The sequence below is a fragment of the Vidua chalybeata genome, chromosome 9 (genome assembly GCF_026979565.1).
Source record: "Vidua chalybeata isolate OUT-0048 chromosome 9, bVidCha1 merged haplotype, whole genome shotgun sequence".
Lineage (NCBI taxonomy): Eukaryota > Metazoa > Chordata > Aves > Passeriformes > Viduidae > Vidua > Vidua chalybeata.
The window spans coordinates 1139343-1164184 of NC_071538.1; the positions used below are offsets into that span (position 1 = coordinate 1139343).

The 24842-nt window shown below is 60.2% G+C and overlaps 3 protein-coding genes across 13 annotated transcripts in view; 1 reads left to right on the forward strand and 2 right to left on the reverse strand.

Annotated features, from left to right (window-relative positions):
- The window catches only part of PDE4DIP (phosphodiesterase 4D interacting protein), a 28481-nt gene extending 16691 nt beyond the window's left edge, over positions 1-11790 (forward strand). For 4 of the 8 annotated variants that reach the window (XM_053950124.1, XM_053950118.1, XM_053950119.1 and 1 more), the window contains 21 exons: positions 511-638; positions 4477-4565; positions 4687-4835; positions 4935-5250; positions 5342-5510; positions 5631-5747; positions 5827-6301; positions 6539-6774; positions 6992-7043; positions 7316-7527; positions 7690-7884; positions 8425-8640; positions 8791-8922; positions 9028-9147; positions 9237-9414; positions 9496-9620; positions 9831-9932; positions 10074-10651; positions 10722-10860; positions 10962-11008; positions 11233-11790. In XM_053950124.1, the coding sequence (XP_053806099.1) occupies positions 511-638; positions 4477-4565; positions 4687-4835; positions 4935-5250; positions 5342-5510; positions 5631-5747; positions 5827-6301; positions 6539-6774; positions 6992-7043; positions 7316-7527; positions 7690-7884; positions 8425-8640; positions 8791-8922; positions 9028-9147; positions 9237-9414; positions 9496-9620; positions 9831-9932; positions 10074-10651; positions 10722-10860; positions 10962-11008; positions 11233-11265 (3808 nt within the window). In that variant the 3' untranslated portion in view covers positions 11266-11790. Of the gene's footprint in view, positions 1-510; positions 1020-4476; positions 4566-4686; positions 4836-4934; positions 5251-5341; positions 5511-5630; positions 5748-5826; positions 6302-6538; positions 6775-6991; positions 7044-7315; positions 7528-7689; positions 7885-8424; positions 8641-8790; positions 8923-9027; positions 9148-9236; positions 9415-9495; positions 9621-9830; positions 9933-10073; positions 10652-10721; positions 10861-10961; positions 11009-11232 lie in introns of those variants that run through there. The other 4 variants (XM_053950122.1, XM_053950120.1, XM_053950121.1 and 1 more) reach the window with 4 other exon arrangements.
- Positions 11791-11986: 196 nt separating this feature from the next.
- On the reverse strand, positions 11987-19601 carry PRKAB2 (protein kinase AMP-activated non-catalytic subunit beta 2). 3 transcript variants are annotated; one of them, XM_053950130.1, is made up of 8 exons: positions 19573-19601; positions 16914-17091; positions 16516-16682; positions 15576-15669; positions 14890-15010; positions 13606-13739; positions 13225-13293; positions 11987-12881 (listed from the first exon to the last, which is right to left on the reverse strand). In XM_053950130.1, exons 2-8 carry the CDS (start codon positions 17073-17075, stop codon positions 12804-12806), a joined length of 825 nt encoding a protein of 274 aa, XP_053806105.1. In that variant the 5' UTR covers positions 17076-17091; positions 19573-19601; the 3' UTR covers positions 11987-12803. The 3 variants fall into 3 exon arrangements, with proteins under 3 accessions (XP_053806105.1, XP_053806106.1, XP_053806104.1); XM_053950131.1 differs by lacking the exon at positions 19573-19601 and adding an exon at positions 18006-19143 and having other exon boundaries at positions 14896-15010; XM_053950129.1 differs by lacking the exon at positions 19573-19601 and adding an exon at positions 18006-19142.
- A 313-nt stretch (positions 19602-19914) lies between these two features.
- On the reverse strand, positions 19915-24777 carry LOC128792035 (flavin-containing monooxygenase 5-like). Of its 2 annotated transcripts, XM_053950102.1 has the most exons (8): positions 24360-24777; positions 23039-23227; positions 22797-22959; positions 21988-22130; positions 21553-21752; positions 21120-21469; positions 20658-20730; positions 19915-20581 (listed from the first exon to the last, which is right to left on the reverse strand). In XM_053950102.1, exons 1-8 carry the CDS (start codon positions 24648-24650, stop codon positions 20227-20229), a joined length of 1764 nt encoding a protein of 587 aa, XP_053806077.1. In that variant the 5' UTR covers positions 24651-24777; the 3' UTR covers positions 19915-20226. The 2 variants fall into 2 exon arrangements, with proteins under 2 accessions (XP_053806077.1, XP_053806076.1); XM_053950101.1 differs by having other exon boundaries at positions 20493-20581; positions 20658-21469.
- Positions 24778-24842: the final 65 nt, after the last annotated feature.

Genomic DNA, 24842 nt, shown 5'->3' on the forward strand with positions numbered 1-24842 from the left:
GCAGCAGCTTTAATGGCTCACTAAACTCCCCCCATTGCCATGGGGTTTCCATCTCTGTTCCTTGGCTTATCTTTTCCCAGCTCAGTTTCCCACCCACACTTGGCCACCTTTCAGAGACTGCTGTCAAATTCTCAACCAACTGTTGGGTTGATAAGGATCCCTCTAGGTGCTTATCCAGGCAGTTGCCTGCCCCCTGATTTAATCCCCTGCCCTTCACAGGGCTGCAGCCTCTGGGATATTTGAGCTACCTGATAGCAAGAGAGCACATAAGTGGAGTGCTTGGGAAAGTACTGCAGAACAGCTGCGACTCCAAGCCCCTAGCACGGGCTGGGACCTTTTTTGGGAGTGGCTGTGCTCTGGGGAGGTTGGAGGTGAGGCAGGAGGTGGCTGAGCTGCCTGGGAGCTCCGGGGCTGTGGCTGGCTCGGTGTCCTCGAGGGCGGGGCCAGTGCGGGCTGCCCTGGCTGCAGCCGGTCTAACCCTCTTCCCTCCTGTGCTGCGCGTCCGCTCAGCGCTGCGAGAGACCACGCCCTGCAGGTGGAGCTGGAAGGCGTCCACGAGCTCCGGGGACAGCTGGAAGAAGCTCTTGGAAGAAGCTTGGAGTGTTTGAGCAGGCTGGAGACACAGGGCGCCATAGGAGGTGGGGAACAGGAGCGTGTGAGAGTCCTACCCCAGCATGCCTTCTGAGCACTGGCGCTCGCCCGCCTGCCACGGAAACGGTTCACTAACCTGTCTCAGTGACTCTGAGCTTTGGTACTTAGTGATGGTACGATAGAACTGGTGCAGGGCTCCTTTTTTTTTTTTGTTTTATTTTTGAGCTGCTTTGGAAACGGCGATCAGTGCAATCCACCTGTGTCTCGTGTATGTTCCTGTCTGACCCACCCTGGTGGCCACTGATGTATTTGCACATTCAAATCATTCCATTTTAGTTATTCCCCTCTATCTCCCGTCTCTTCCCATCACCATGGGCCAAATAAAGATTCCCTATCTCTGAAGGAAACACCAGATGTTTTCGATCATCTCCCAAGTGCATGAGTGTGAGTTTTTGTGTTCCCTCACCATTTTTCTTACCCAGTGACACCCACGCCTTGGGTTGATGGTGGCTGGCCCACAGGGAGACAGTGTATATGGAAAAGTGTGTTCCAGAGATGGAGAATTCAAGACCTGGGAACACTTGCCTGGGCCTTTTACACAAGACTTGAGTGTAGAACCAGCAATTCAGTTTATGCTTAAACCAAATCCTACTCCAGTGTTGATGATTTTACTGACTGGCTCTTTTTTCCTAATTGTTAGTTGTTTAAACCTAACTTGTGAGTGCCTTCATGGGAGAGTGTCCTCCTCTTTTTGACAGATGGTTTCAGGGGGACTGAGACCTGTCCCTGCTCCCAGGGTCTGGGCTGGGTCTGCTCCCTTACTCGTATGTGTACATATCCCTTACATGCTCCCCATGCCCCTTGGGCCATGGGCACAACCCTGTTTCTGACGTGCTGGGGTCTGTCCCCCTTGGTGCCACCACATACCTTTTCCAGGCCCTCTTCCACCTTCTCTGGGAATGTGGGAGCTCGTGTGAAAGCTGAAAAACACTAGGGACAACCCTCCAATGACCAGGGCTTCCAGTGGACAGTGGATCTGCTGTCTTGTACTCAATCACGTCTCAAAATGGCAGGAGCAAATTTTGCACCTCTGAGCATCTGTTTGTGCTTGCTGGGGAGGCTGAGCTAGGGGCAGGTGGAGCAGAAGAGCTCTGTGGTGCTGGGCTGCACATTTGCACCTGAGACTGCTCTGCTGCATGGCTCCTTGCAACTGCTTCAGCTGGCACCGCCTGTGCCGTGCCTTGTGTGCCCTGAGGGCTTCTCCTCCCTGTGCCCTGCGGGGTGGGAGGCAGCAGAGCTCCCCTTTGCCCCTCTGGGTCAGCACTCAGCTGCGTTGTGGCCACAGCAGTTCCCCTGTGGCTTGAAGGGACACAGCTGGGAGCTGCTGGGCAGCTCTGGACTTTGTTAGCTTTTCCTTTCTTGTGTTTCATCTCATTCCCTTCTTCTCACTTCTCCGTGTAGCACCATCTTCTCTTCATCCTTTTGCTTCTCACTTGGTAGAAGCCTTTGTGTCCCTGTTCTTTCCATTTTCCCTCTGCCATCCTGGCACTGATGCCCAGCTGGCTCCCAGTCCCTTGAGCACCATGGAGCCTGGGACCCAGCCCAGACTCACTGGCATGGCCTGAGAGGAGTCTTGGCTGGTGTTCAGGCATCTCCCTTCTCCACCTGTGTTTGTTTTGCTGTAGGTATGTCCCTGCCTCTGTTAGCATCACTGCTGTGAAGTGCCCCTTTGGGGCAGTGTTATCCTAGGCTCAGGTGCTCCAGCTTTTCTGGCCTGTTCTTTAAGGCCTCCTCTTATCCCTTGATAGTCCTGGCTGAGCATTCCCTGCCTGAGATCACCCTCTGTCAAACTGTGCAGTGCTTTGTGCTGTCTCGTAGTCTTTGTGGACTCTCTGAACTTTCCCAAGGATCTTGCTTCCTGTCCCTTATTCCCAGCAGCATGAAGGCTCCTGTGCAGCCCGTGTACCCGAGTGTCCCGTGCTCGTGGGCCGTGTACAATTTGCAAGCATGTAACTAATTCTCTGTGCCTTCAGGCTGGGCTGAAAGCGGGAGGAGTCTGTGGAAAAGTAGAGCTGTGGCTGCATCTCATCTCCTGTGCTGGTGGCACACACAGAGCTGAGCAGCCCGGTGTGCTCCTGCTGCAGTGGGGAGTTCAAGCACGTGGTGACCACTAGCCTGGGCACAGCTGCCCTGCATGCACACATCTCTGCTCCTCAGCTGGCTCCCTGTTCTGCCCCGTGGTTTTAGTTGGTTTTTGGGGTCCATTTTCCTTGAGAATTGCGCTCCCTTTTACTCCTCAGCCCCGGAGCGCTGGGGGCTGCGCGGAGCTGTGGGCAGTGGTGAGAAGTGGGATGCTGTGCCCTGGCACGAGAGCTGGCTCTCCCATGTTCCCAGAGCAGCTGTGTGTCACCCTGCTGTGGTGCCTCAGCCACGGTGTGACCCACCTTGAGAGCCTTGTGGCCCTCAGCCCCCAGCAAAGTCTGCGGCCCACGGTCTGCATGCCCTCACCCTTCCGGGCCCCAGAGGCACTGCTGTCGCCCTGGCTGCTTCAGCAAGCAGCAGGTTCTGTCCCTGGGGCTCACGGGCTGTGCTTTGGCTGTGCCGAGTGCCACCTACAGGAGCTGCTTTCCCGCGCTGCTGCTGTCGCTGAGCGATTCGCTCCCCGAACAGCATTTCTCCTTGTGTGACAGTGATGGCTGGCCTTGCTCCCGGGGGCAGTGATGGCTCTCTCTGCTCCCCGGGACGCAGGGTAATGTCTACCCAGGTTCAGCAGTGAGGTGCCCCACATTTTTGCAGCCTCATGGCACACGTGGATCTCGTGGGTGTGTCCCCATCTATGAGCACAGTGCAAAAGCCTGCCCTGCTGCAAGGCACGTTCCTGGCTGGTCCTTGGCCATTCTTCCTGAGACCCAGATGCATCCCTGCTGCATCCCTGCTGGCTTCCCCTTCAGCAGTGATGCTTGGCATCTGTCCTGACAGCATCTCTCTGTGTTTCCCTGCTCTGTATTCTGCCTTGCCTGGCAGTTCCAGAGTTGATGGTGATGGATTTGGCCGCGGGCAAAGCAGTTACCTCTCCTTTGGTGCACAGGCAGCTGTGGAACCTGGCCCTTCACAGCCCGAGGGATAGTCTTGGGCCCTGTCTAAGCATCTGTCCCCCTGGGGAGAGGAGGGATTGGGGATACAGCCATCTCCCAGCTGCCCGGACAAGGGGTTTGAGTCCTCACCCAGGGTTTGGCACCAAAGGAACAGGAACAGAGCTGTGTGCAAGCAGAAAAGCATGGCCCCAGTTCTGGCCAAGCTCCCCATGCAGATGTAGGGGTACAAGTGTCCCTTTAGCTCTGCAAAGCCAGCACAGGGCTTGCAGGGAGCCCCAGGCTATGCCTGACAGCACGGCTTGGGTGCTATGGGGAGGGTGGCTGCTCCTGAGCTGCCCTGGGCAGGTGATGGTGGTGTGTGCACCCCAATCCTCCCACCGGCTTGGGGCAGTCCAGCAGGGCTCCCTGCCCAAGCTTGTGCTGCTGCTGCTGCTGGCTGTGGCTTGTGAAGCGGCTGCAGGGTGGGTGGTGCGTGTGCCTGTCTGTCAGGGCAGCAAGCAAAGGCATGGATGGGGCAGGAGCCATCGCTGTGCTCCCATCCCCGGGGCTGTCCCCTCCCTCAGTGATGGGCCAGCACGGGGTCCAGTGTGCAGAGAGGGGGTGGCAGCACCCAGGGACAGCAGGGAAAGCCCGGTCCGGCCGGGAGTAACCCAGCACCAGGGTGTCTGAGAGCAGATACCTGCCCTGGGGCTGCCCGCAGTGACCATGGGCACCAGCAGGGAGGAGAGGACAGAGGCAGCGCTGCCAGTGCTGCTGCTCTGAGCGCCTTGTGTGCTGTGCTGTCCCCTAGGTCGGGCTGCAGGCACGCACACCGATGCCAGCACCAACTTCACCGACAGCATGAAGGAGGAGGCAGCCCGTGGGCTGGCAAGCCAGCAGGTGAGTCGGCGCAGCGCCACGCCGGGAACAGGGGTGGCGGAGCTGGGCATTGCGCCACCGCCAAACTGCGTCCTAGCCCCTTGGGAAACGTCCCTGTCACCCTCTGTCTTTGTGCCTATAGAGCAACCCCCGGGCCCGCAAGGAAAGTGGGGGCACCGAAAGGAGCACAGCACCCACCGTGCGCGAACGGGAGCTGCGGGCTGAGGAGGAGCTGCGGGAGCTGAAGGCGCAGCTGGAGGAAGCCGGCTTCTCCTCTGTCTCCCACATCAGGCAAGAGCTCCGGGGCTCTGGAGCCAGGGGGACAGTGGCCGGAGGGGCCACCCTGCATCCCGGCCTCTGCCTGTCCTTTACTGTGCCTTGTGCCCCCAGGAAGGCGATGCTGAGCCTGTGCCTGGAAAACGCGGAGCTGAAAGAGCGGATGGGTGAAGCCACGTCGCTGCTGGAGAGCGGGGAGCAGGAGGAGCCTGGGCTGGGCAGCCCTCTGGCCCCTGAGCCCCGGAGGCTGCAGCGGAAGAGCCGCGGTTCCCTTGGGGACCGCCCGGCCGGAGGCAGCGGGGATGGCCAAGGGCTCCCAGCAGAGAGGGGAACGGTGCCCACCAAACGCCCAGCGATGGAGGCTCGAGCCCAGGATGACATGGCCAAGAGACCCTGCCCTGGCAGCCTGGGCGGAGGGGATGGGAGCCATGTAAGTGCACAGGGAACCAGGATGGAAATGAAAATAGAGATGGGGATGAGGGTGGAAATGCGGAGCTGACAGCCCATCTTGCCCCCGGCAGGTGGAGGGCTCAGTTCCCGGCAGGGGCTGGCCAGGGCTGGGTGCAGAGCTCCGCTCCCAGGTGGCACAGGGCCAAAGGCAGTGCCAGGAGCTGCAGGACAAGCTTGCTGCCTCCGAGGCCAGAGTGCGGGCACAAGCTGAGCAGCTGGAGAAATACCACGTCCTGCTCCGTGAGTTAAAGGCCAGGGTGGGGTGGGGGTGTGTTCTGGGCCCTGTGCACCGTGCTGTGCACGGCGCAGGGGTGGTGAATCCTGCCTGGGGGACCCTGAGCTGATGGTGCTGCCCAGCAGGTGAACCTCAGACACAGCAGCTCAGCAAGCAAGTGCAGGTGGACTTCCAGGACCTGGGCTATGAGACCTGTGGACGCAGCGAGACCGAGGCTGACCGTGACGAGACCACCAGCCCCGGTAGGGAGGGCCAGGGTTCCAGGGATCCCTGTGCTCTGCCCCCCTGGTGTAGAGAAGTGACACACTGTGCTCTCTGCAGAGTGTGAGGAGCCAGATGTGTTCAGTGAGACCAGCCTGGGTGAGGAGCTGGGGTCCCTGTGCCAGCCAGGGATGTCTAGAGTGGGCAAAATTGCCCAGAAAACCATGGCCCTGGAGGATGTGGAGGCCCTGCACCAGCACATCCAGGACCTCAAGGCCCAGCTGCTCAATGCCAACAAAGTGATCCAGAGCCTGCAGCGCCGTGCCCGCTCCATCTCTGTCACCAGCGGCTACACCTCGGGTGCTGAGCGGCCCCTGCCGGCTCCCAAGGTCTTGGCGTCCCCAGCCCACAGCCTGACGGACGAGGACGAGGGCTGGCAGTCGGATGGCCACGGCACGCTGTGCCCGCCCGCCCTGCGGGCACACCGCGACCTGCAGAGCCTGGTGCACCGCGTCGCCCTGCTCGAGGCACAGCTGCCCACGGCCAAGCATGGAGCCACCTTGCCCAAGGAGCTGCAGTCTGCCACTTGGCCAGGGTATGGCCCTGGGGGCTGGGAGCAGATGGGGAGATACAGGGATTTCCAGGAGCTGCCCGAGGCTGGGGGCTCCTTGTTGCATGGTTTTCCTGCAGGCAGGTTCCTGGGGTGTTTGTGCGGTGCGGCAGAGTCCCAGCAGCGGATGATGCACGGACTCCCTCCTCGGCACTTCATCCCTGCTGTGTTCTCAGCGAGTCTGGCTGCCCTGTGAACACCCTGCTTGCCCATCTCTCCTAGGAAATACAACTCTTTGATCCAGGCACAGGCTCGGGAGCTCTCCCACTTGCGGCAGACGCTGCGGGAGGGCCGTGGAGTGAGCCGCAGCCTGGCCCAGCACCTGCGGGATGCTCTGCGCTCCTTCGAGGACCTCCTTCGGGGCACTGACATCGACTACTACCTGGGCCAGGGCTTTCGGGAGCAGCTGGCCCAGGGCAGGCACCTGGCTGAGAGGCTCAGCGACAAGCTGGGCATCAGTAAGCACCTCTAGGGGGGCAGTGGGGCTGGATGTCATGGGTGTGTGATGGGTCAGGAAGGGATGCTTTGATGGCTGAAGAGCAGGAGATACTCTCACATCATGTGCTGTGTGGGATACCCGCTTCGGTTTGTCCTGTCCTGCTATGGCTCTGTGTAGGACCAGGTGTCCGGGGGCACAGAGGCACTGACTGGCTCTTCTCTGGCTTGCTTTTTCAGGAGATCGACAAGACAGGGAGGATAAAACCAGTCACGAACTCCTGGCACAGAGGTACCTGTTCCCAAGGAAGGGTTTGTGGGACGTGTTTGGCACGGGCACCTTGAGGTCTATCACTGCTCTTGGGGTGGGGGCCCAGGGTGCCCTTGGGGTCTCTGCCTCAGGTGGATGTCCTGGGGCTGCCTCTGCTCTGGGCATGGCAAGCCCCATGGGCACTCCGTATGTCTGAGCAGCCTTGCATCACTAGTGGGACATGGCATGTGGGGCATCGTGTAGGAAAGGGCTGTGGGATGGAGGTCAGACGTGGTGATGGGCCACCTCCGCAGGCTCAGCCGGGAGCTCCAGGAGAAGGAGATTGAGAGCCTGGAGGTGAAGCTGCAGGAGCGTTCTGAGTCCCCAGGTAGCAGCTGCCCACCCTCGGAGTCATCCCACTCTGCCAGCAGCTCATCCTTCACCTCTGAGGGGCTGGAGCCCTGCTCCGATGGGGATGCGGCCAGCGAGTACAGCCAGTGCCACGAGGAGCCCACCCAACACGCAGGTGCTGCACGCTGACCAGAGGCCACAACTGCAGTGCCTCTGGTCACAGGGACTTGGCTTCTCGGGGTATGCCATGGTCCCCAGAGCACCAGGGAGAAGGGGTCTCTGCCAGGCTGAGTCAGAGCCACTGTAACACCTCTCTCCGTCTCTCTCCTGTCTCTAGGCCTTCACTTTGACTCCTTGTCCAAACCCGTTAATGCCCCCCTGCCTGTCCTGGCCCCCGGGCTGTCCCCCTTCCTCCCTGCCGGGGCTCCTCCTCCTGCGGCCCCGCCACTCCTGGGCTGCTGCGGGAATTCTGTCTGCTCCCTGGCTGAGGCACAGCAGGAACTGCAGGTGCTCCGGAGGCAGCTGGGAGAAAGTGAGCACACTGCCTCTTGGCTTGGGTTTGGTCCTGCCTGCCCTGCATGCTGTGCTGTGAGACATCATCCCCCACCCTCTCTCACCTGCATGTCCTGCCCTTGATCTTCTCCTTCTCAGGGCTATGGCTTTGAGGTTGAATCCCACTGCTCTGGCTGCAGGACAATGGGAACATGTGGCTTTCATGTAGAGAGGACCTGGTGGGTTGGAGGGACCCATCCACAGACAGCATTAGCCCTAGATGTAGACACTGGCATATTCTGGGTCTTCTAGGAAAAGGCTGATTTGGTAAGGCGTTGTGTAGGAGTGGGGCTGAGACCCTCCACCTTGTGCCCTGTAGTCATCAAATCCTGGGAGAGCCCCTGCTCCTCAGCGGGAATAGGCTTGATTGGGACAGGAGGTCAGTGATGGGGGACACTGGATTGGATTGCACTGTTGAGCAGAGCAAGAAGGGGGGAAAAAGCAGATGGAGTGTGTTGCCCCATTCTTCCTACCTGGTCACTGTCCTTCTCCTCCTCCCCACTTTGTCTTGTGTGTGTAGGTGTGACACTGCCCATGGCACCAGCAAAGCCCACAGTCTTGCCGGGCCCCTTTGGAGAGGGCAGCAAAGCCCCAGCATCGTTCTGCCGGCACGGAGCCCTGCAGGGCCCGGCTGAGCTCCCCGCGGCCTCCGACAGCCGCGGCCCCTGGGACGTGCCCGGCCAGCTGCTCTGTGGGGCCCTGCCGGCGGGGTACCCCTCCGGCCAGAAGCTGACAGGTAAGGTCCACGCTGGAGAGCACAGGGGCATCCCACCTGCCTGTGGGGTACTGGGCAGAGATCCGGCTCCACAACAGCTGTGGGACAGGGCTCTGCTGTGGAGAGAGGCAGGCACAGCCTTTCCTGCCCTGAGCCCCTGGTTTGTGGCAGGGGCAGACCTGCTGGAGGAACACCTGCTGGAGATCCGCAACCTGCGCCAGCGCCTGGAGGAGTCCATCTGCACCAACGACCGGCTCCGGGAGCAGCTGGAGCGCCGCCTGGCCTCCACCGGCAAGGCCAGCGGTACGGGGCGCACGGTGCGGGGGCCAGGCCTCTGCACATCCCTCTGCTCGCCCCGAGCACAACCGGGCACTGGGGAGAGACACTCAGCACCGGTCCCCTCCACAGCATTGCCCAGTGATGTCTATGCCCAGACACCGGAGCTGGGGCTGCAGCTGAGCAGGGAGAACCAGGCTCTGCATGAGGAAAACCAGACCCTGCGGCTCCAACGTGACCACCTCTCCCAAGGTGGGGCTGGGCTGGCACCCTGGGGCTGAGTCCCAGAGGGCACTGGCTGAGTGGGGTGGTGGTGACACCTCCGTGCTCTCTGTCCCCAGAGCTGGCACGGGTGCAGGAGGCACTCATGGCTGCCTGCTCCCGGGCACGGGAGGCTGAAGCAGAGCTGGGCCAGAGGCGTGGGAAGCAGCGGAGGCTGGCGGAGGAGCTCTCCGAGTGCCAAGAGAGTGTCCGGCAGCTCCGGGACGAGCGGCGCTCTCTGCAGGAGGACAACAACAGGTAAGGTTTGGGGCGTGGTAGCCTTGGCGCCACAGGACGGGGAGGGATGGCTGGCACCAGACCCACGTGTCACCTCTGCAGGCTGCAGCACTCAGTGACACTCCTGCAGCAGCAGAGTGAGGAGCAGCGCCTGCTCCTGCAGACCCTGCGTGCAGAGCTGCACGTCTATGAGAGCCTCCCTGGCCCCTCTGCTGAGACACGAGCAGGTACGGGACCCATGCAGAGCACCCCTGCCCAGCTCCTGCCCTTGGGGTGCCTGGTCCCTCTGCAACCCTTGGGTGGTCCCAGACACTTCTCCTGGGGCAGCAGGTTGCACACAGTAGCCCTGCTGGCAGGCAGAGAGGGAGAGCTGGACCCCAGCAGGCCCAGGCACGGAGCCACATCTATCTACAGGGGTCAGATGTTTCTTGTTCCAGGCTGCTTCCCATCTCCTCCAGTGCGCGATGTGGGCACTAACTCAGCAGCTCCCCTCCTCTCCCCACTGCCCTCCGGCACGTCGGTGCTCCGACGGATGGACGGTGGGTTCTGATGAACTCGTGGCAGCACCCTTGCTGAGCAAGACTGGAGAGCTCAGAGCAGAGTCAAGTGCCTGGGATGGGACAGGGTGGGTCACGAGGGGAGCGGGCAGTGGTCCTCACCTAACCCACCTTGCTCCACAGAGCCACGTGGGGCAGACGTGCTGCTGAGGAAGAGCGAGGGACTGACGGGGGCTCACGTTGTTGGCCGTCTGGACACGTACCGAGCCCTGGAGCAGCACATCGTGGAGGGAAAGGCCTTGGCCCGGGAGCTGATGTGTCTCACACGCCCAGCACTCAGGCTGCCCAACTCTCCGCTCCCAGGAAAGGAGGTAAAGCGTGGGCAGGACGGGGCAGGCAGCAGCTGGGGGCCAGACCCTCAGCGCACCGTGCATTACGTGGTTCCCGAGCCCAGAACCGGCCCCGAGGGCTGCAGGGGCAGCTGGAGGCAGGGAGCCTCCAGCCCAGGGAATGCTGCCGGCACTGCCCTGCTGCACCAGGCTGAGCACGGCGGCTCCCCGGGTGCAGCGGGATGGGGCTGCCCCAGCAGCACCTGCTCCCGCACCCTTCTCCCGCAGGCCCTGGGACGGACAGGCACGGGGCAGGGGCATCTCTGGGGCAGCGCCAGCACCCTGCACGGCATCCTGGAGGAGTGCGTGTCTCTCCTCACTGCCTTCTGGAGCACCGTGCTGCCCGTGAGCCCTGCCCAGCACCAGGGCAAGGTGAGCAGGGGCTGGGGCCGGCAGGGCACTGGGCCGGGTGCTCGCTGCTCATCACCCTCCTCTGTCCCAGGAGCAGGTGCTCCAGGGTGAGATCGCGGCGCTGCGGGCCCGGCTTTCCGAGAGGGAGGACGCTCTGCAGAGCACCGCCAGGCGGCTGCGCAGCACAGCCCAGCTCAAGGACAGCATGGAGCAGTTCATCGTCAGCCAGTGTACGTGCTCTGGCGGCACAGCCAAGCTGGCCTAGTCCCCGCGTGCCCGATGTGGCTCCACAGCACAGGGCCCTCACTGACCCCATCTCTCTCCCCTGCAGTGACCAGGACCCACAATGTTCTGCGCAAGGCCAGGACAAACCTGGAGGTGAGTGTGCCCTGATGGCCGGGGTGGGTGTCCCGGTCCTGATGCCCTGGGGATGGACACAGATGGCACACGCCCTGTGGCTGTCGTGGAGTGCTGAGGGCTAGCTGGGTGAAGTGTGTGGGGGACACAGGGACACATTTTCCTTGTCTGTCCTCAGCTAGCACGTCCATGTCCCCGGGGTACAGTAGTGCTCGTCCTTATTGCCATGTGTTGTCTCTTGCCAGGTGAAGGCCCAGCAGGCCCTGCCTGTTGCGTGAGCCCTGTGCAGGGCAAGGAGCAATGGCCAGCATGGAAGAGCTGGCTGCTGAGCCATGCCATGCCAAAGGGCTGGAGTGGACCCTGTCCCTGCTGCTCTGAGGGCCGGGGTGAAAGGGCTCTGGGGTGTCCAGTGCTACACAGTTAGCGGGTTTGGGCTGCTGTGGTGGTTGCATGTCCTCCACCAGCCTTTGCTTGGCATGGCAGCAGCAGCTGCTGTTTTGGCCTTTGTCTGGCCCATGCTTCAGCACTTGCTCCCTTCCTCAGTGCTCAGTGGGGTGACACAGCTCCCCTCGCTGAGCACACCCTGCCCTGGGACCCGGTCCCCTCTGTAACCCTGATGAGTCCCTGTCCCTGCTTGTGGATGTATGTATATGTATATGTATATAGACAGAGGTATTGGAAATGCGTTTTGGGGACTCCGCACATGTCGGGGCCCCAGCGCAGAAGGAAGATGTAAGAAATGCCATATTCTGTTCAGCGGCTGAAGAGTCCCCAATAAAGCTTTCCTTTGGGTTGTGGTGTTTCTGGCATGCCTGTCTCTGCAGCTGTGCTCCCCCTCCCCAAACCACCGGCAGCACGGGGTGCCAAAGGCCCCAGCTGTCCCCAGGGGGTGGCTCTGTGCCCTACCCTAACAACACAAGGGAAGCTCTGTGCCGTGCTGGGTGCTCCCTTTCCTCCTCTTCTGGACCCCCTCTCCAACACCAGGCAAGCAGCACCGAGAACAATAAATACTGTAATAAATAGAGAACCCCCTGTCCCACGGCACTGCTGCAGCAGCAGGCGGTGCAGCCAGAGTCCTGGAGTGCCTGCCCGGCTCTGCTCTTCCCAGGCCCCTCCAGCACGGGCACGTGCCAGTGGCCCTGTGGCTGTGACAAAGTCAGCCCTGTCCCACAGAAGCAGCTGATACTGGGGAGAGGGTGTTGCAGTCCTTGATGGTGCTCTCACAGCAGCAGGTAAGAGTGGCTGTGTCCAGCTGTACCGTCCATCATGCTGGCTCGACGCTGAACCTCGCAGAGGTTCAAAAAAAGCTGGGGGGCAGCCCCACAGCCAGGGCTGTGGAACAGGGGGCAGGTGTCAGGCTGGAGTGTCACAGAGCCCCTGGCAGACAAGATGGCCTTGGAGATTCAGCACCAGGGCAGCAGCACAACCTTCAGAAGAACAGGATGTGCTCCTGGAGCCTGGACTGGGTGCAGTGCCAGGACCACCTTGAGGCCCTCACAGGCTGGAGAAGACAGGCAGGGTGAAGCCCTTTTCGTGTTGGGCGTGAGGAAGGGCTGTTCTGGTGAGCAGCAAAGTGGTCCCAGAGACTCACAGAAGCCAAGGGAAGCTGCAGGTGGGTGGAAACCAAAGGCTGAACCACGCCGGTAGGATGGGACAGCGTCACAGGCCCCAGTGGCCCTGAGCTTGTTGCTGGGGCCCGTGTCCCTGCCAGGCTGGAGGCTGGAGCCAGTGGCCAGTTGTCACACAGTCCCGTGGCCCAGTGTGTGCAGACAAGCGGCATTTCGTGTCCTGCGTGGGGAGCGTGTGAGGCCCCAGCTCAGATGGGCTTGTACAGCAGCGTGGTGACGTACTTCTTCTTGTAGCGGTGCGTGGCACTGAGCACCATCACGCCATCCTGAGGGAGACAGCGTCAGCACGTGGGGCCAGGGCATGCCTGGGGCTTGGGGAGCTGCCCCTGCTGTCCCCAGTCCCACAGCCAGTCCAATACACAACAGGGCAGCGGGGCAGAGCAAGGGCAGGGTCTGATACATGCTTAGCTCCCCCATGCTGCAGGGAGGCAGCTGAAGGGAATCGTCAGGAAGTCACACCCTCTTGCCCCTGTGCATGCCACCCCCTCACCAGGCAGCCAGCTCCCATCTGCACCCCCCAGATGAGCAGGTTCTGCTCCCTGCAGGTGCTGCAGGCTCCTGGGAGCCACAGCAGCTCCTCACCTGCAGCCCTGCAGGACCTGCGCTTACCTTGATGGAGAGCGCGTAGAGGTGATTGAGCATGACGTGGTTGGGCTCGGGCAGCAGTGCTGGGTCACACTAGGAGGAGAGGAGTGTCACAGGGGAACAGCCGAGCCCTGATCCCCCAACCCCTGGCAGCACAGGGAGCTGCTGTGTCAGGCAGCTTGAGCTGCCACCGCCTCTGGCTGTTCTGAACAGGAACAGCTAAGCTAAACAGGAGGAGCTAAGCACCAGAAGGCCAAATCAGTGTGGTAAATGGGAAAAGTGACGCCTTTCCTAGGAAATGCCAAGGGCTAGACCCCAGTCAAGGGGAGCCCAGGCTCCCTGCAGACAGGACTCCCTTTCCAACCCCAGTGTGGCTCACTCAGTGAGCAGCATGCTGGTACACACCGAGATGTTGGTGTCCTTGTTGAGGATGACCTGGAGGAGGTGAGGCGGGAGGATGGGTGGGGATTTGAAGCGCTCCTCGGGCCGGTATACGTACATCTCCTGGCCATAAGGTCCCGGTGGGGAGCTGGATAAATCTAGAGAGACAACAAAGGCAGAGAGACATGAAATGACTGAAGCAGGATGGTCAAGCACAGAGCAGCTCCGAAGAAGCTGAGAAGGACTCATCAAGGTCTTTCAAACACAAACATCCTCCACAAGCCATGCACAGGGATTTATTCTGTAGCAACAGGTCAGCCTTTTCACAACAGAAAAAGCAGCTGGGCGAGCCCATGGCAATTCCCAGCAGGGCTGTAAGCTGGTACATGCACTGACACAACACAACCCCATGATACCCAACACAAGACCCCTCATGCACAGCTCTCGGCTCAGCCAGGTCTCTCTCCCCGCAGGAAGCAGCTGGCTTGCTCCAGAGCTGTGGGCACAGGGAGCAGGTTGCTCTGGGTGCTGCCTAATGAGGAGGTCCAGGGAAGGCAAATAGGAACTCGACACTGAGCAGCTGTTCCCAACGTGGGAGGGACCTGGGGAGCTCGCAGTCACTGAAAGCTGGACTGGCTGCTACATCTGATCTGAACCTTTGGGAACAGGCAGCCCCCAGAAGGGCTCCATCTCCTTGGGCTGCCTGCTGCTGGCTGGCTTCTCTCCAGCAGAGCATCTCTTGCCCAGGCTGGGAAAGGACATGGAGTTGAGCTGTACCTGAGATGGGGCTGCACCAGGGACAGACACACAACTGAGCTTCCTGCCAGCATTTCACACTGCTGCCTGTGTGGTAACCTAACCTGCTGCTGTAACACAAGCAGACAGGGAGGTTTGCAATGTGCTAGCACTGGTACAAATTACCTTGGCATGAAAACCAAGAGTAGCTGCTGAAAATAAACTGGATCCTGCTTTCACCTAGCTTGTACCCCGGATCAAATGACTTACAGTTGACCAGACAGAAGGGGCTGATGTTCCTGGCATTTCCCAGTACGAAATGGCTCCATCAGCTACGCACTGCAGCAGCTCTGCTCTGGGATGGTGCTAGCACAGAACAAGTTACACCAACACAGCCCCTCCAGAGAGACAAGGCCTCAGCTGTGGGCTGAGGAGGACACGCTGCCCAACACTACTCACCCCCAGTGAAGGCCCACACCTCTGCCCAGGGGGTCTGTGCACCCAGAGCAGTGAGTCTCAGAGCAGAGAAGGTGGAAAATAGCACATGCAAAGCTGTAATGCCACAAAACTCACCCCGACCTGAGGTTTCTGAGCTCTCCAGGGAATCCACCTTCAATGCATCAAACACCTCGAAGTCAGACTTCTTGACGTGGATGAGGTTGTTTATCGTCCCCATCTGGCTGGTAACCACAGGCTGGAAAGAATTCGGGTGAAAATATTCCTGTGTTCACCTCCAACTGAGGCACATTCAGTGCTTCCTAGATCCTCCCAGCCCAAGCTGTCTTTGCTGCAACACTACCTCCAAGCACAGGTGGCTGGTGTCCCTCTCTGCCCTATGCTTGCAGACCTCTACTGTTTACCCTGGGAGGATTTTCCATCACAGGCTCCTACACCACCTCCTATTTCCATCCTCCATCCTGCTACATGCCCATGGGTCGGTGTGTCGTCCTTCCCATGCTGCTCCCCCACAATTCAGTTTGGAGAACCTGTGAGTGCTGACTTCAGGGTCCACCCCCCATTTGCCAATTCTCAGTGGGACCTGAGGGCCTTCTGGCATTTCCCTGCCCTTTCCCAATGCTTTCCCATAAATCATGACTAAGTCCAGAAGAACCAGCCGCTAAAATGAGTCAAGAGATGGAGGTGTGCCTTTTGTTTCAGGAGATAGTCTCTGCTCTTCCTGTTCCCCCTCTGCTGCAGTTACATCCTGTCTAGTTCCCTGAAGAAGACAAGATCTGCGGGGATAAAGCTTGGAGCATTACCTCAGATGGATCATGGACCCACTGGCCATCCACAAAAAATTTGTACTGGTGCTCTCCTTCTGGAAGGTCCAGGATAGCAACGAAGTCATTGTGGCTGTGCAGAGAGAACAGATGTGCAACAGCATCAGCCTGTTGATGCTCTGAATGCTGCTCTTCCATAGGGCCCCAGGAACCAGCACTGCCCAGCCCCTCTACCCCAACACCTTCATGCAGGGTTAGGCTTGCTCATCATCAGTGACCCAAGGCATGGCCATGACAGGCACGAGCATTCCAATGCTCGTTTGAGCATTCCATGGCTCAAACCCCTGGCGGCCCAGCTGCAAGGGCCAGTCCTCTGTGCCCCAAGAAAGTGGACGTGACAGACACCATGTGCAAGCCAGGCTAAGAAGAACACATGGGCAAAGCTCCTGCCCTGTGCTGGCACAGCAGGACAGGAGCAAGTGGGACAGCTCTGTTTGTCAAGTCTGAAATTGAGATAAACTCATTCCAGATTAATTGCTAGAGTCCTACATGAGCTTCCATGTAAGTCACAGATGTGCTGCAGAACAGCGAGAACATCATTAGGGCAGGAAGATACGTGAGGGACAAACAACTAACACTCACTGGCAGCCATACAACTAGGCATGGGGTAATGCTGCAGCCAAGGGAAGAGCTGACAGCTTCCAGAGGACTGCTGCATACCTGGGCAGGTCTCTGCTGCCAGCACTGGCTGCTGCGTGACATCCAGCTGGGCAAGCAAAGTGGCCTGTCCTGTCCTGTCCTGTCCCTGTTTCACAACTTCCCACTGTCCCTGCAGCACCATGCAGGGAAGGAGCTGACTGTGTATTTGACTCAGACCCACAGCTTGAGTGAACAGAGAAAAGCCAAGAGAGCAAAGGAAAACGTTCTCTGCACTGGAGCAGACAAGAACATAGAGTAAATTACTTGAGGGACTGGCTACCTCTTGATGAGTGGGATCTTGGTGCTCCAGTTGTTGAAGGATCCAGAGATGAAGACCTCCTTGCCTCCATCAGCCCAGCGTATGACAGTCGGACGAGCCTGTTGGGATGGTTTCACTGACTCCTCCAGATCTGGCTGCCACGACACAAACTCCTTGTCCCCAGGAATCTGGGCAAAGAAAACCAGAGAGATGTGACTGAGACACAGAGACAACTGTGAACACATTCACACAGCTGGCCTCTACACCTGGCCTCTACCAGCCCACCCGCACATCACACACAGGAGCACCACAGAGCTCCTCCAGGCTCCCAGCTCCCCAGAGACCCCTCGCATAGCCCTACACAGGCAGTGTGCCGAGGCTCTGGAGGCCAGGCAGGGAAGGGAGCAGCCAGCCCCTACCTTGGAGTCATGGGAGCTGAAAACGCTGGGGTCATCAGTGCTGCCCACCATGATCTTGTGCGGGTGCTCCTTGGCGGGGTGGGAGGCACCGGAGCTGTCTGAGCGGTGGGACTTGGAGCCATGGCGCTCCCCAGACACCCGCTCGCTGGTGGTGTTCCCCATGACAGCTCAGCAGCCCCTGGGAGGGAGACACAACAGCGCTCTGCCTTTGCCCACGGGCTCTGGCAGCAAGGACAGGAGCAAAAGAGCTGTCTCCCAAATGTTCTTTGCCGGTGGAGACGAACAGCAATCCTAAAAAAGGCCCCAAGTTCATTTCCACTACCAAGTTTGGGAGCTGAATGGGAAATCAACAAACAAGACAGCTTGGCCTAATTATAGCCACATCCTTAAGAACCATCATTCTAGTTAAGCTCGTAATTGTTAAGACTCCAAAACCAATACAACTTCACCTGCGTCCCCCATCAGCCCTCGGCAGCCAACAGAGTAGAGCTGACGGGAAAAAGAAAGCAAACCATTATTGGCAAATCAACTGCCTGGCGCTAACAGAGCCCCTTTCAGAGTCCTGCAGTCAGGCTCCACAGACAACCCGGCAAGAAAACAGCCAGGGAGTGAAAGTAGCAGCTGTTCTCCAGTCCCCAGCAAGTCTCCAAGAGCTCGCAGGCAGAAGAGCAGAGCCTTGCGCCTGCAAAGGCGACAGGGAGCATTTAAAGTGTCCGAATGGAATCGCCCAAGCTGGAGCTTGTCCAAGGAGAGGGCTAACGCTGTGGTGTCTGCAAAAAGCTCAGCTCTCAGCAGCATTCACTTATGATTCACCAGGCAAGTCACCGTGTCAGCTGCCGCACAGCACACCAAGGAGGACCATTTGTTGTGACTTAGCCAGCACCTGCCCAGCTGTCTGGAGGGACACGGTGAGGGAAGGGCAGCTCTGGCCACCTCAGTGTCCCTCTGCAGCTGAAGTTGGGCCTCCATCCCCAGTCTCACCCAGCTCAGAGAAAGCAAAACAGGAGAACCGACCAAGCCATGAACAACTACACACCTTTTAGGATAAACAACAAAGCCACTGCAAGCTACACAGGACTCTTCAGGCCTTACCCTCTTTCCAGGAGCCAAGATGGACTGGGGTTTTTGCCCACTTCCAGGCTTATTTTGCAGCTTTCAGCTTACTGTGGGCTCTGCAGAGCAAGCAAGGGGACAGCCAGCCTTGCTTCATGTGCTCACTTGTGACATTTGGAGGTTTGTTTAAAAGATCAGGTTATATGAAGGGTGCCAAGCGAGGCTGCCAGCCAAAGCCAGGTTTTAGAACATTATGGAGCAATTACTACGGTTATTTCTTAAATCCTGAGGGCTAAAAGGCAGCTCAAGTGGGCAGCTAAGGCATACCCCCACCCCTCTCAGTGAAGATCAAGTATACCTGAAGATCCAGGTCAAATGAGCTACACCTCTTGCTCTGACATCTTCCCCCTCTGCTCTGCATTGGCTCAGACAGCTCCTCACAAAAACTGCCCCTGTACCACCAGATCTGCTGTTGAGGAGTTTCCTCTCCAGTATCTTCACTAAGGCTCCCTTACTTCTCATCTACAGGGAGGAAGGTGGGAAAGGCTGAACTTCCCTCGCAGTAGGACAGACCTGGGAGATATGTGCAGGTGTTAACAGGTGTGATGCTTCCCTTTGCTCTCCAAGTTTCCCAAGTGCTCTCCAAGCACTCCCTGAGGTTTATCCCAGGCGGTGGCTCCTGTCTGCCCTGTGCCATCTGGATCCCCTGCATCACACACACAGGCACCCGGCCTGTGCCAGGACAGGTCTTTGTGCACAGCCTGCAATACCTGGCTTTGCTGAATTAACTTTTACAGCTCAAACCCTCCTGCATCCAGGCCAGCCCTTGGAGCATTAGGAGATGGTGTGGCACAGGTACACCCAAGTAATGGACGGAAATGCTGCCCACGCCACAGCACCAGCAAACCTCCACGGCATCTTGGCACATCCACCCCCAGTCTGGCAGCAAGCCCCTGCCAGCCGCAGCCCACAGCAAGGTGGCTGCCTGACTGCCCCATCACCAGGGTCCTTCGGTTCCAGCCAGCCCCGGCTGCTCATGTGGAAAATGACATGTGAATTATACCCATTCCCCTCCCCGGGATGCGCCTCGCTTGCTGCCTCTCCCAGCCGGCCAGTGACCGCGCTTTGAGGGTCCAGCACCTCGCCGGGCTGACACCGCCCAGGGAAGCCTGATCCGCCCGGATCACCCTCTTTCGGAGACGGGAACCAGAGCTGAGCCCCTGAGGTCGCCGTAAGGTTAGGGGGATGAGCTGGGAAAGCGGGGGCGGAAAATCTCCCTCCGAGCAGGCAGGGCTGGGGCTGGGGCTGCGGCTCTGCTCGGCGGGGGCGGCAGCGGGGCTGTCACGGCGGGCTCGGCCCACGGGCACCCGCGGGTCTGCCGCGGCCCGGGGGAGGAGCGGGACACACCGGCAGGGGCCGGGCCCTCCCGAGAGGCCGCCAGGCGGGGTCTGCACCGCTGCGGGGTCCGGGACACCGCTACACCGCGGGGACGCGCGGCCGCGCCTCACCCACCGCCTCCCGCAGCGGCGCCGGGGAGCCGCTACCCTCACACCCACCCGCGACACCCGCCCCGCCGTCCCTGGGCCCAGGACCGGCCCGGCCCCACCTGCCGCCGCCGCCGCCGCCGCCGCCGCCGCCGCCGCCCCGCTCTCCGCCTCCGTCCAAGATGGCGCCACCCCCCGCCGGCCGCTGCGGGGCGCTCTGACCCGCCCCCGCCGCGCTCCGCGGCCGCGCCCCGCCCCCGACCCGCGGCCCCGCCGCCGGGCACCCGCCATGTTCGCTGCGGGCGGCCGGCCCGCCGCTGGAGCACCGCGGGGCGGGGGCCGCGCCGCCTCAGCCGCCGCCAGCCCTGTCTGTTGCGGGCAGGGCTGAAGCCGGGCGCGGGGCCGGGGGGCTGCCCGTGGGCCAGCGGGACCCCCAGGATGGAGCTCACACTGACGCAGCCAGGCACTGTGGGACGAGCTTTATTGCCATTTCCCGAGGCGCCCCGTTTGGGCGTGTTCCCAGTTTCTGCACCACCTCTGTGACCTAACCCATAGATAGAGCTCGTGGGGCTGCCGGGCCAGGACTTAGGGAGCTGTTCCCAGAGCAGCCCGCGACCAGACTTGGTGGTATCACAGCGGGAAAGCGCAACAGACCCGGCTGCACCTTCAAGGAACGGCTCCTCCGTGCTCCGGCGCGGCTAGCGAGAGACAACAGACACAAGCCCAGGGGAGAAGGAGAAGACTGCCGGCAGGACCCGCTGTCTCCTTCGTCTAGGCTAAGGAGAGAGCAAGACGTAGATGAGGGTGGCCACAATCACGGCAACGCTGAAGAGCACCGTGAGGCCGTGGGGCGCGGCGCTGGGGCGGGCAGGGCGGCTGGCCCGCGGCTGCAGGGCCCGCACCACGCGCTGCCGCTGGCTGAGGATGGCGGCCCTGGCTCCTGCCCACGCGCCCGGGCCCCGCAGCCGGTACTGGTACGGCGTGCAGGGACCGAAGGCCACCTCCAGGGCCAGCCTGGGGTCCGTGAGGAACAGGGAGAGCAGGTTGGGCTTGGCCCCCAGCTGGCAGGCGAGCTCGTCCATGTAAGGGATGTAATCCACCTGGATGGTGTGCCGCTGGCTTTTCACGTACCTGCGGACAGGGAGGGTTTGACACGGGGAGCACCGGGGGGTAAGGGTGGCAGGGCCGTGCTGCGCCGGGGCCTTACCGCTCAGCCATTCTCTGCTTGGTTTGTGTGATTTCGGCCAGCATGTCCGTGGGCGGCGGCAGGCCCTGCAGCCCTGGGCAAAAGGAGGGTGGGCTGTGCTCCTGCCATAGTCTGGATGGCTCTGCAGCCCAGCCTGGCCTCTGTTTGCACGTGGGGCTTTTGGGATGTGCCACCACGTCAGGAGCAAAGTGGGAGGGAGACATGGGCAAAGAAAGTAACAGCGGGAAAGGAAAGGGAGAATGTGCTTGCATGCAACAGGACCAGTTAGTGGCCCCCACGAGAGAAGAAGAGTGCGAGAGTCATAAAAAACCGCAAAGCAGGGTTTTGTCCTCATGAAGAAGTAAAAGGAGGATAAAAAGGTGAGTGTGGAGAGGCAGCATGTGAGGGGATGCCACCAGCAGTAACTCAGTCTTGGTGTGGCTGTGGGAGCCCAGCTGCATCCCCCAAACTGCCCTGACTTACCTTTGAAGACACGGGTGGCCCAGCGACACTGGAGCTCTGAGATGGGCATGATGGCTCCTAGGGGCTGGACGAGGCCGATGAAAGCCAGCGTCGGCTTCTCCAGGTCAGGGGGGAACACGAATTTGTAGAGGGAAATCTGGTTCTCCACCACCTTCACGCAGCCCTCGAGGAACGGGAAGGAGAAGCTGTATCCTGTGGCAAAAACTACGGCATCGACGCCTTCCCTGGTGCCATCCTCAAAGATGGCAGATGTCTCTGTGAACTCTTGGATGTTTGGCTTCACCTGCACCCTGCCCGAAATGATGCGGTTGGGCAGGTCATCGTTGATGGTTGGGTGCTGGTGAAAGACCCTGGAAGGCACAGATCGTTCAGGCCCTGGCAGGGGGATGGGCGTTGCTGGAGCAGGTACCTCGGGTGCTGCTGGGGTGCTCACCTGTGCTTGGGCTTTAGGCCGTAGAGCGTGTGGTCAAAGCGGGCATTCAGCTTCCGCTCCAGGAAGAAACTGATGATACTTGGCGGCAGCAGGTTCTGGAGGAGCTGCGTGAAGCGACTGAGGTAGCTGAAATCAAAGGGGTACCCACTGTCTGCCACGCGGTGCATCACCCAGGACCCGTGCCTGGTGCTGAGGAAAACCTGGAAGGAAGGCGAAGGGAGGTGGTGGCATGGCAGCATGCTCAGACTGGGCTGGGCCCCTGCTGTGCTCCAGGGACAGGGAAGCAAGCGCAGCTGCTGGGACCACAATAGCCACGCCCACAGAGAGGGGACAGGGTGCTTGTGCCAGGTGCTGGAGGTTGGGGAGCCCACAGGGGATGGTGGGTGATGATCGGTGCCCTCTGGGGTCCTGTCCCTGTGAGCTCTCCCAGCACACCTGCTTGGCTGCATGGCTCAGCTCCACTGCGATATCGATGCCTGAATTCCCAATGCCAACCACGACCACCCGTTTTCCCAAAAAGGGCTGAGGGTTCTTGTACTCCCGGCTGTGCAGGTACCAGCCCTCAAACTTTTCCAGCCCTGGAAGAGAGAGGGAAGCCATGCTGGGCTGGGTTGTGGAGCAGGAGGGTGGCTGCCCCTTCTTCAGACTAGTGGTGTGTTTTGGGAACAAGTTAGCACCAGTGTGACCAAGTGGAGTTATGCAGCCCTGGGGTAGTTGCCCAGAAAGGTGGTGGCATCACCAAAATGGAAGATTCTCTGTAGCCCTGAGCGTCCTGCTCTGGCTTTGGGACTAGCCTGTCTTGGAACACAGCTTGAACTGGAGGATTCCATGCTTCCATGCCAAAATTCTGCTGCAGGTCCTATCTGGTGTCATGCGTTGCCAGTAGAGGAACAACCAGGGTTTGTGCCATCTTGCCAGACCCTGGTGACAGTGTGCTCCAGCCTGTTCCCTAGCCAAAGAGGGTCTCCACAGCTGAAAGCTCTCCAGGCATTTTCCTCTGGCACCCAGAGGCAAGACCACCACCAGTGCTCAGCCCTCCAGCCTTGGTGAGGAGCCGGAGGGCCCAGCAGGTGCTTGGCCAGCAGTGTGGAGAGGGAGCCTGTGTCAGGTGGGAGAGGCACGCTGGCAGCGGTGATATCTGCCAGCAGAATGCTTTGGACACTCATGCAATCCCACCTGGAGCGATAAAACTGCAGAGGCATTTAGAGATGTCAGGGAGCAGGCGAGCAGCCCACAGGCAGTACCTGGGAAGGAAGCGAGCGGGAGATGAGCGTCGGTGTGGTGCCCACTGCACACCAGCACGGCGTCGAAGACGGCCGCCTCCTGCTTCCCCTCGCTCTCCGTCACCACCTCCCACTGCCCGCTGCTGGCGAAGTCGGGGCGCTTGGAGACGCGGCACACGCTGGTCTGGGCGCAGGGGGAGCGGTGTCAGGCACCCCGTGCCCCCGTTCCCGCTGCCACCTCCCCCTCGGCCCCCAGCCCTCACCCTGAAGCGGATGTGGCGGAGCAGGTCGAAGTGCTGGGCGTACATGCGGAAGTACTCCATGATCTTGGAGTTGTGCATGTAGTTGGGGAAGTCCTCGGGGATGGGGAAGTCGCTGAAGCACATCATCTCCTTGGAGGTGTTGATGATGACAGAGCGGTAGATGCTGGCACGGCCGTCCTCGGGGTGCTCCTGTGGGAGCGGGGCGCAGCTCAGCGCTGGCCGCGGAACGATGGGCCACCTGCCTGCCCTGCCTGGCACCTCCCCCGTGGGTGCAGGATTAAGCCACGGGTTGTTGTAGCACCGATCCCTGCACCCTGCAACTCCCCTGTGGTTGAGACCCCCCACCCCAAAAAACAGGGATGTGTCTCTGGACTTGGCGGGAGCCAGGCAGTGGTGACAGCGGCTCATGGTGGTCTTGTGCCTCAGTTTCCCCACTTCCACTCCTTGCCCCTATGAGGTAGCGCATTTGCAAAGCTCCTGTGGTGCCATTGCCCTGGCTGCACAGGTCTCACCAGTTGTGGAGCCAACTCCAGTACTTCCTGCTGAGTGGTTGCTCCTGCTTACCAGGTCTGTGCCTCGACAACTGAATGCTGCTGCTCTGGTTCTGCTCCACCAGCCCTGTCCCTGACCCATCACAGGTAGAACTAGTGGACTGTGACAGATCCACCCCAGACCCCACGCTGGCATGATGCCACCTGTGTCCCCCCCAGAGCTCTCCCACACGCATATCAGGGCATGGTGGGAACACTGGTCATTTTGTTGCTGGGTCCATGGGATTAAAGTCAGTAGCCTCGTTAGGTGGGGCAGAGATGAGCTCCAGGATTGCTCCAAGGCAGGGAGAGCCAAGGCACAGAGAAGGCAGGACACGGCGTCTCTGTGTGGGTGAGTGGCACGGAAAGAGGAGCAACCGTGATTCCAGGAATGGGCTGGGCAGGACAGGGACAAACAGTGGGGTCAGATAAGACAAGATAGGTAGGCAAGGGCTAGGAGTGACCAAGAGCGAAACGGAAGAGGAAGGTGTGGATGAGACTGGGAAGGGAGGAATGGGAAAGGGGAAATCTGCGCTGGGGGAGCAAGCCATGGAGTGAAGTCCTTGGGGAGGCTTCATCCTGCTGCTGGTGAGCAGGGGCTGGGTCCTATGTGCCTGGCACACCAGCTGACACCACACTGCCAAATCAGTTTTACTTTCCTTGATTTTCCTTGGAAACCTGCCCGCTGCACGCCCGCGAAGCAGGGGAGTGGTGCGTCGTTATCTGCCAAGGACCGATCCCAAGCCCATCCGTGCTGCTGCCAAGGAACAGGCTGGCTGCACGGGGCTTACCTCGAAGCGCCAGAGCCCCCCGATGTCCTTGCTCCTCTCAAAGCAGGTGGGCTCCAATCCCTCATCCAGGCAGCATTTCAGGGCGCACAGGCCGGAGGCACCAGCGCCGATGATGGCTACTCTGCGAGCAGCCATGTCCCACGGTGTGCTGGTGGCAGGGATGCTGGAGAAGCTGTGGCCAGGAGTTGCAGAGCCAGGCGTGTCCCTCAAGTGCTGCTTGTTTTGAGGGTGACTGTCCCTGTACTTCCTGTGGGTGGCCAAGGTGTCACAAGATGTATTTCTTCCAGACATGATCTACAGGTTTCTCTCACCTCCCTGCCACACCTCCTGGCCTGCCCTGCCCTTTGCAAGAGGCACATTAAGTTCTGTAAGCGCTTGATGATGCCGACATTGCCCCAGGACTTCCTGGGCAGGGCAGAGATGTGGCTGTGCTTCAGATTTCGGCAAGTGGTGGCATGGAAAACAAACCTAGGGGATGGGGAG

Excerpts from the sequence above, each read along its gene's own strand:
- PRKAB2 (XM_053950130.1), bottom strand. The coding sequence starts at position 17,075 with ATGGGGAACACCACCAGCGAGCGGGTGTCTGGGGAGCGCCATGGCTCC. Across the intron at positions 13,740-14,889 it reads CTCAGAAACCTCAGGTCGGG|ATTTATCCAGCTCCCCACCG; the intron begins GTGAGTTTTGTG and ends TTGTCTCTCTAG. Across the intron at positions 12,882-13,224 it reads TCTACGCGCTCTCCATCAAG|GATGGCGTGATGGTGCTCAG; the intron begins GTAAGCGCAGGT and ends TGTCTCCCTCAG.
- LOC128792035 (XM_053950101.1), bottom strand. The coding sequence starts at position 24,650 with ATGTCTGGAAGAAATACATCTTGTGACACCTTGGCCACCCACAGGAAG. Across the intron at positions 23,228-24,359 it reads GGGGGCTCTGGCGCTTCGAG|GAGCACCCCGAGGACGGCCG; the intron begins GTAAGCCCCGTG and ends CCGCTCCCACAG. Across the intron at positions 21,470-21,552 it reads GGCCTAAAGCCCAAGCACAG|GGTCTTTCACCAGCACCCAA; the intron begins GTGAGCACCCCA and ends TGTGCCTTCCAG.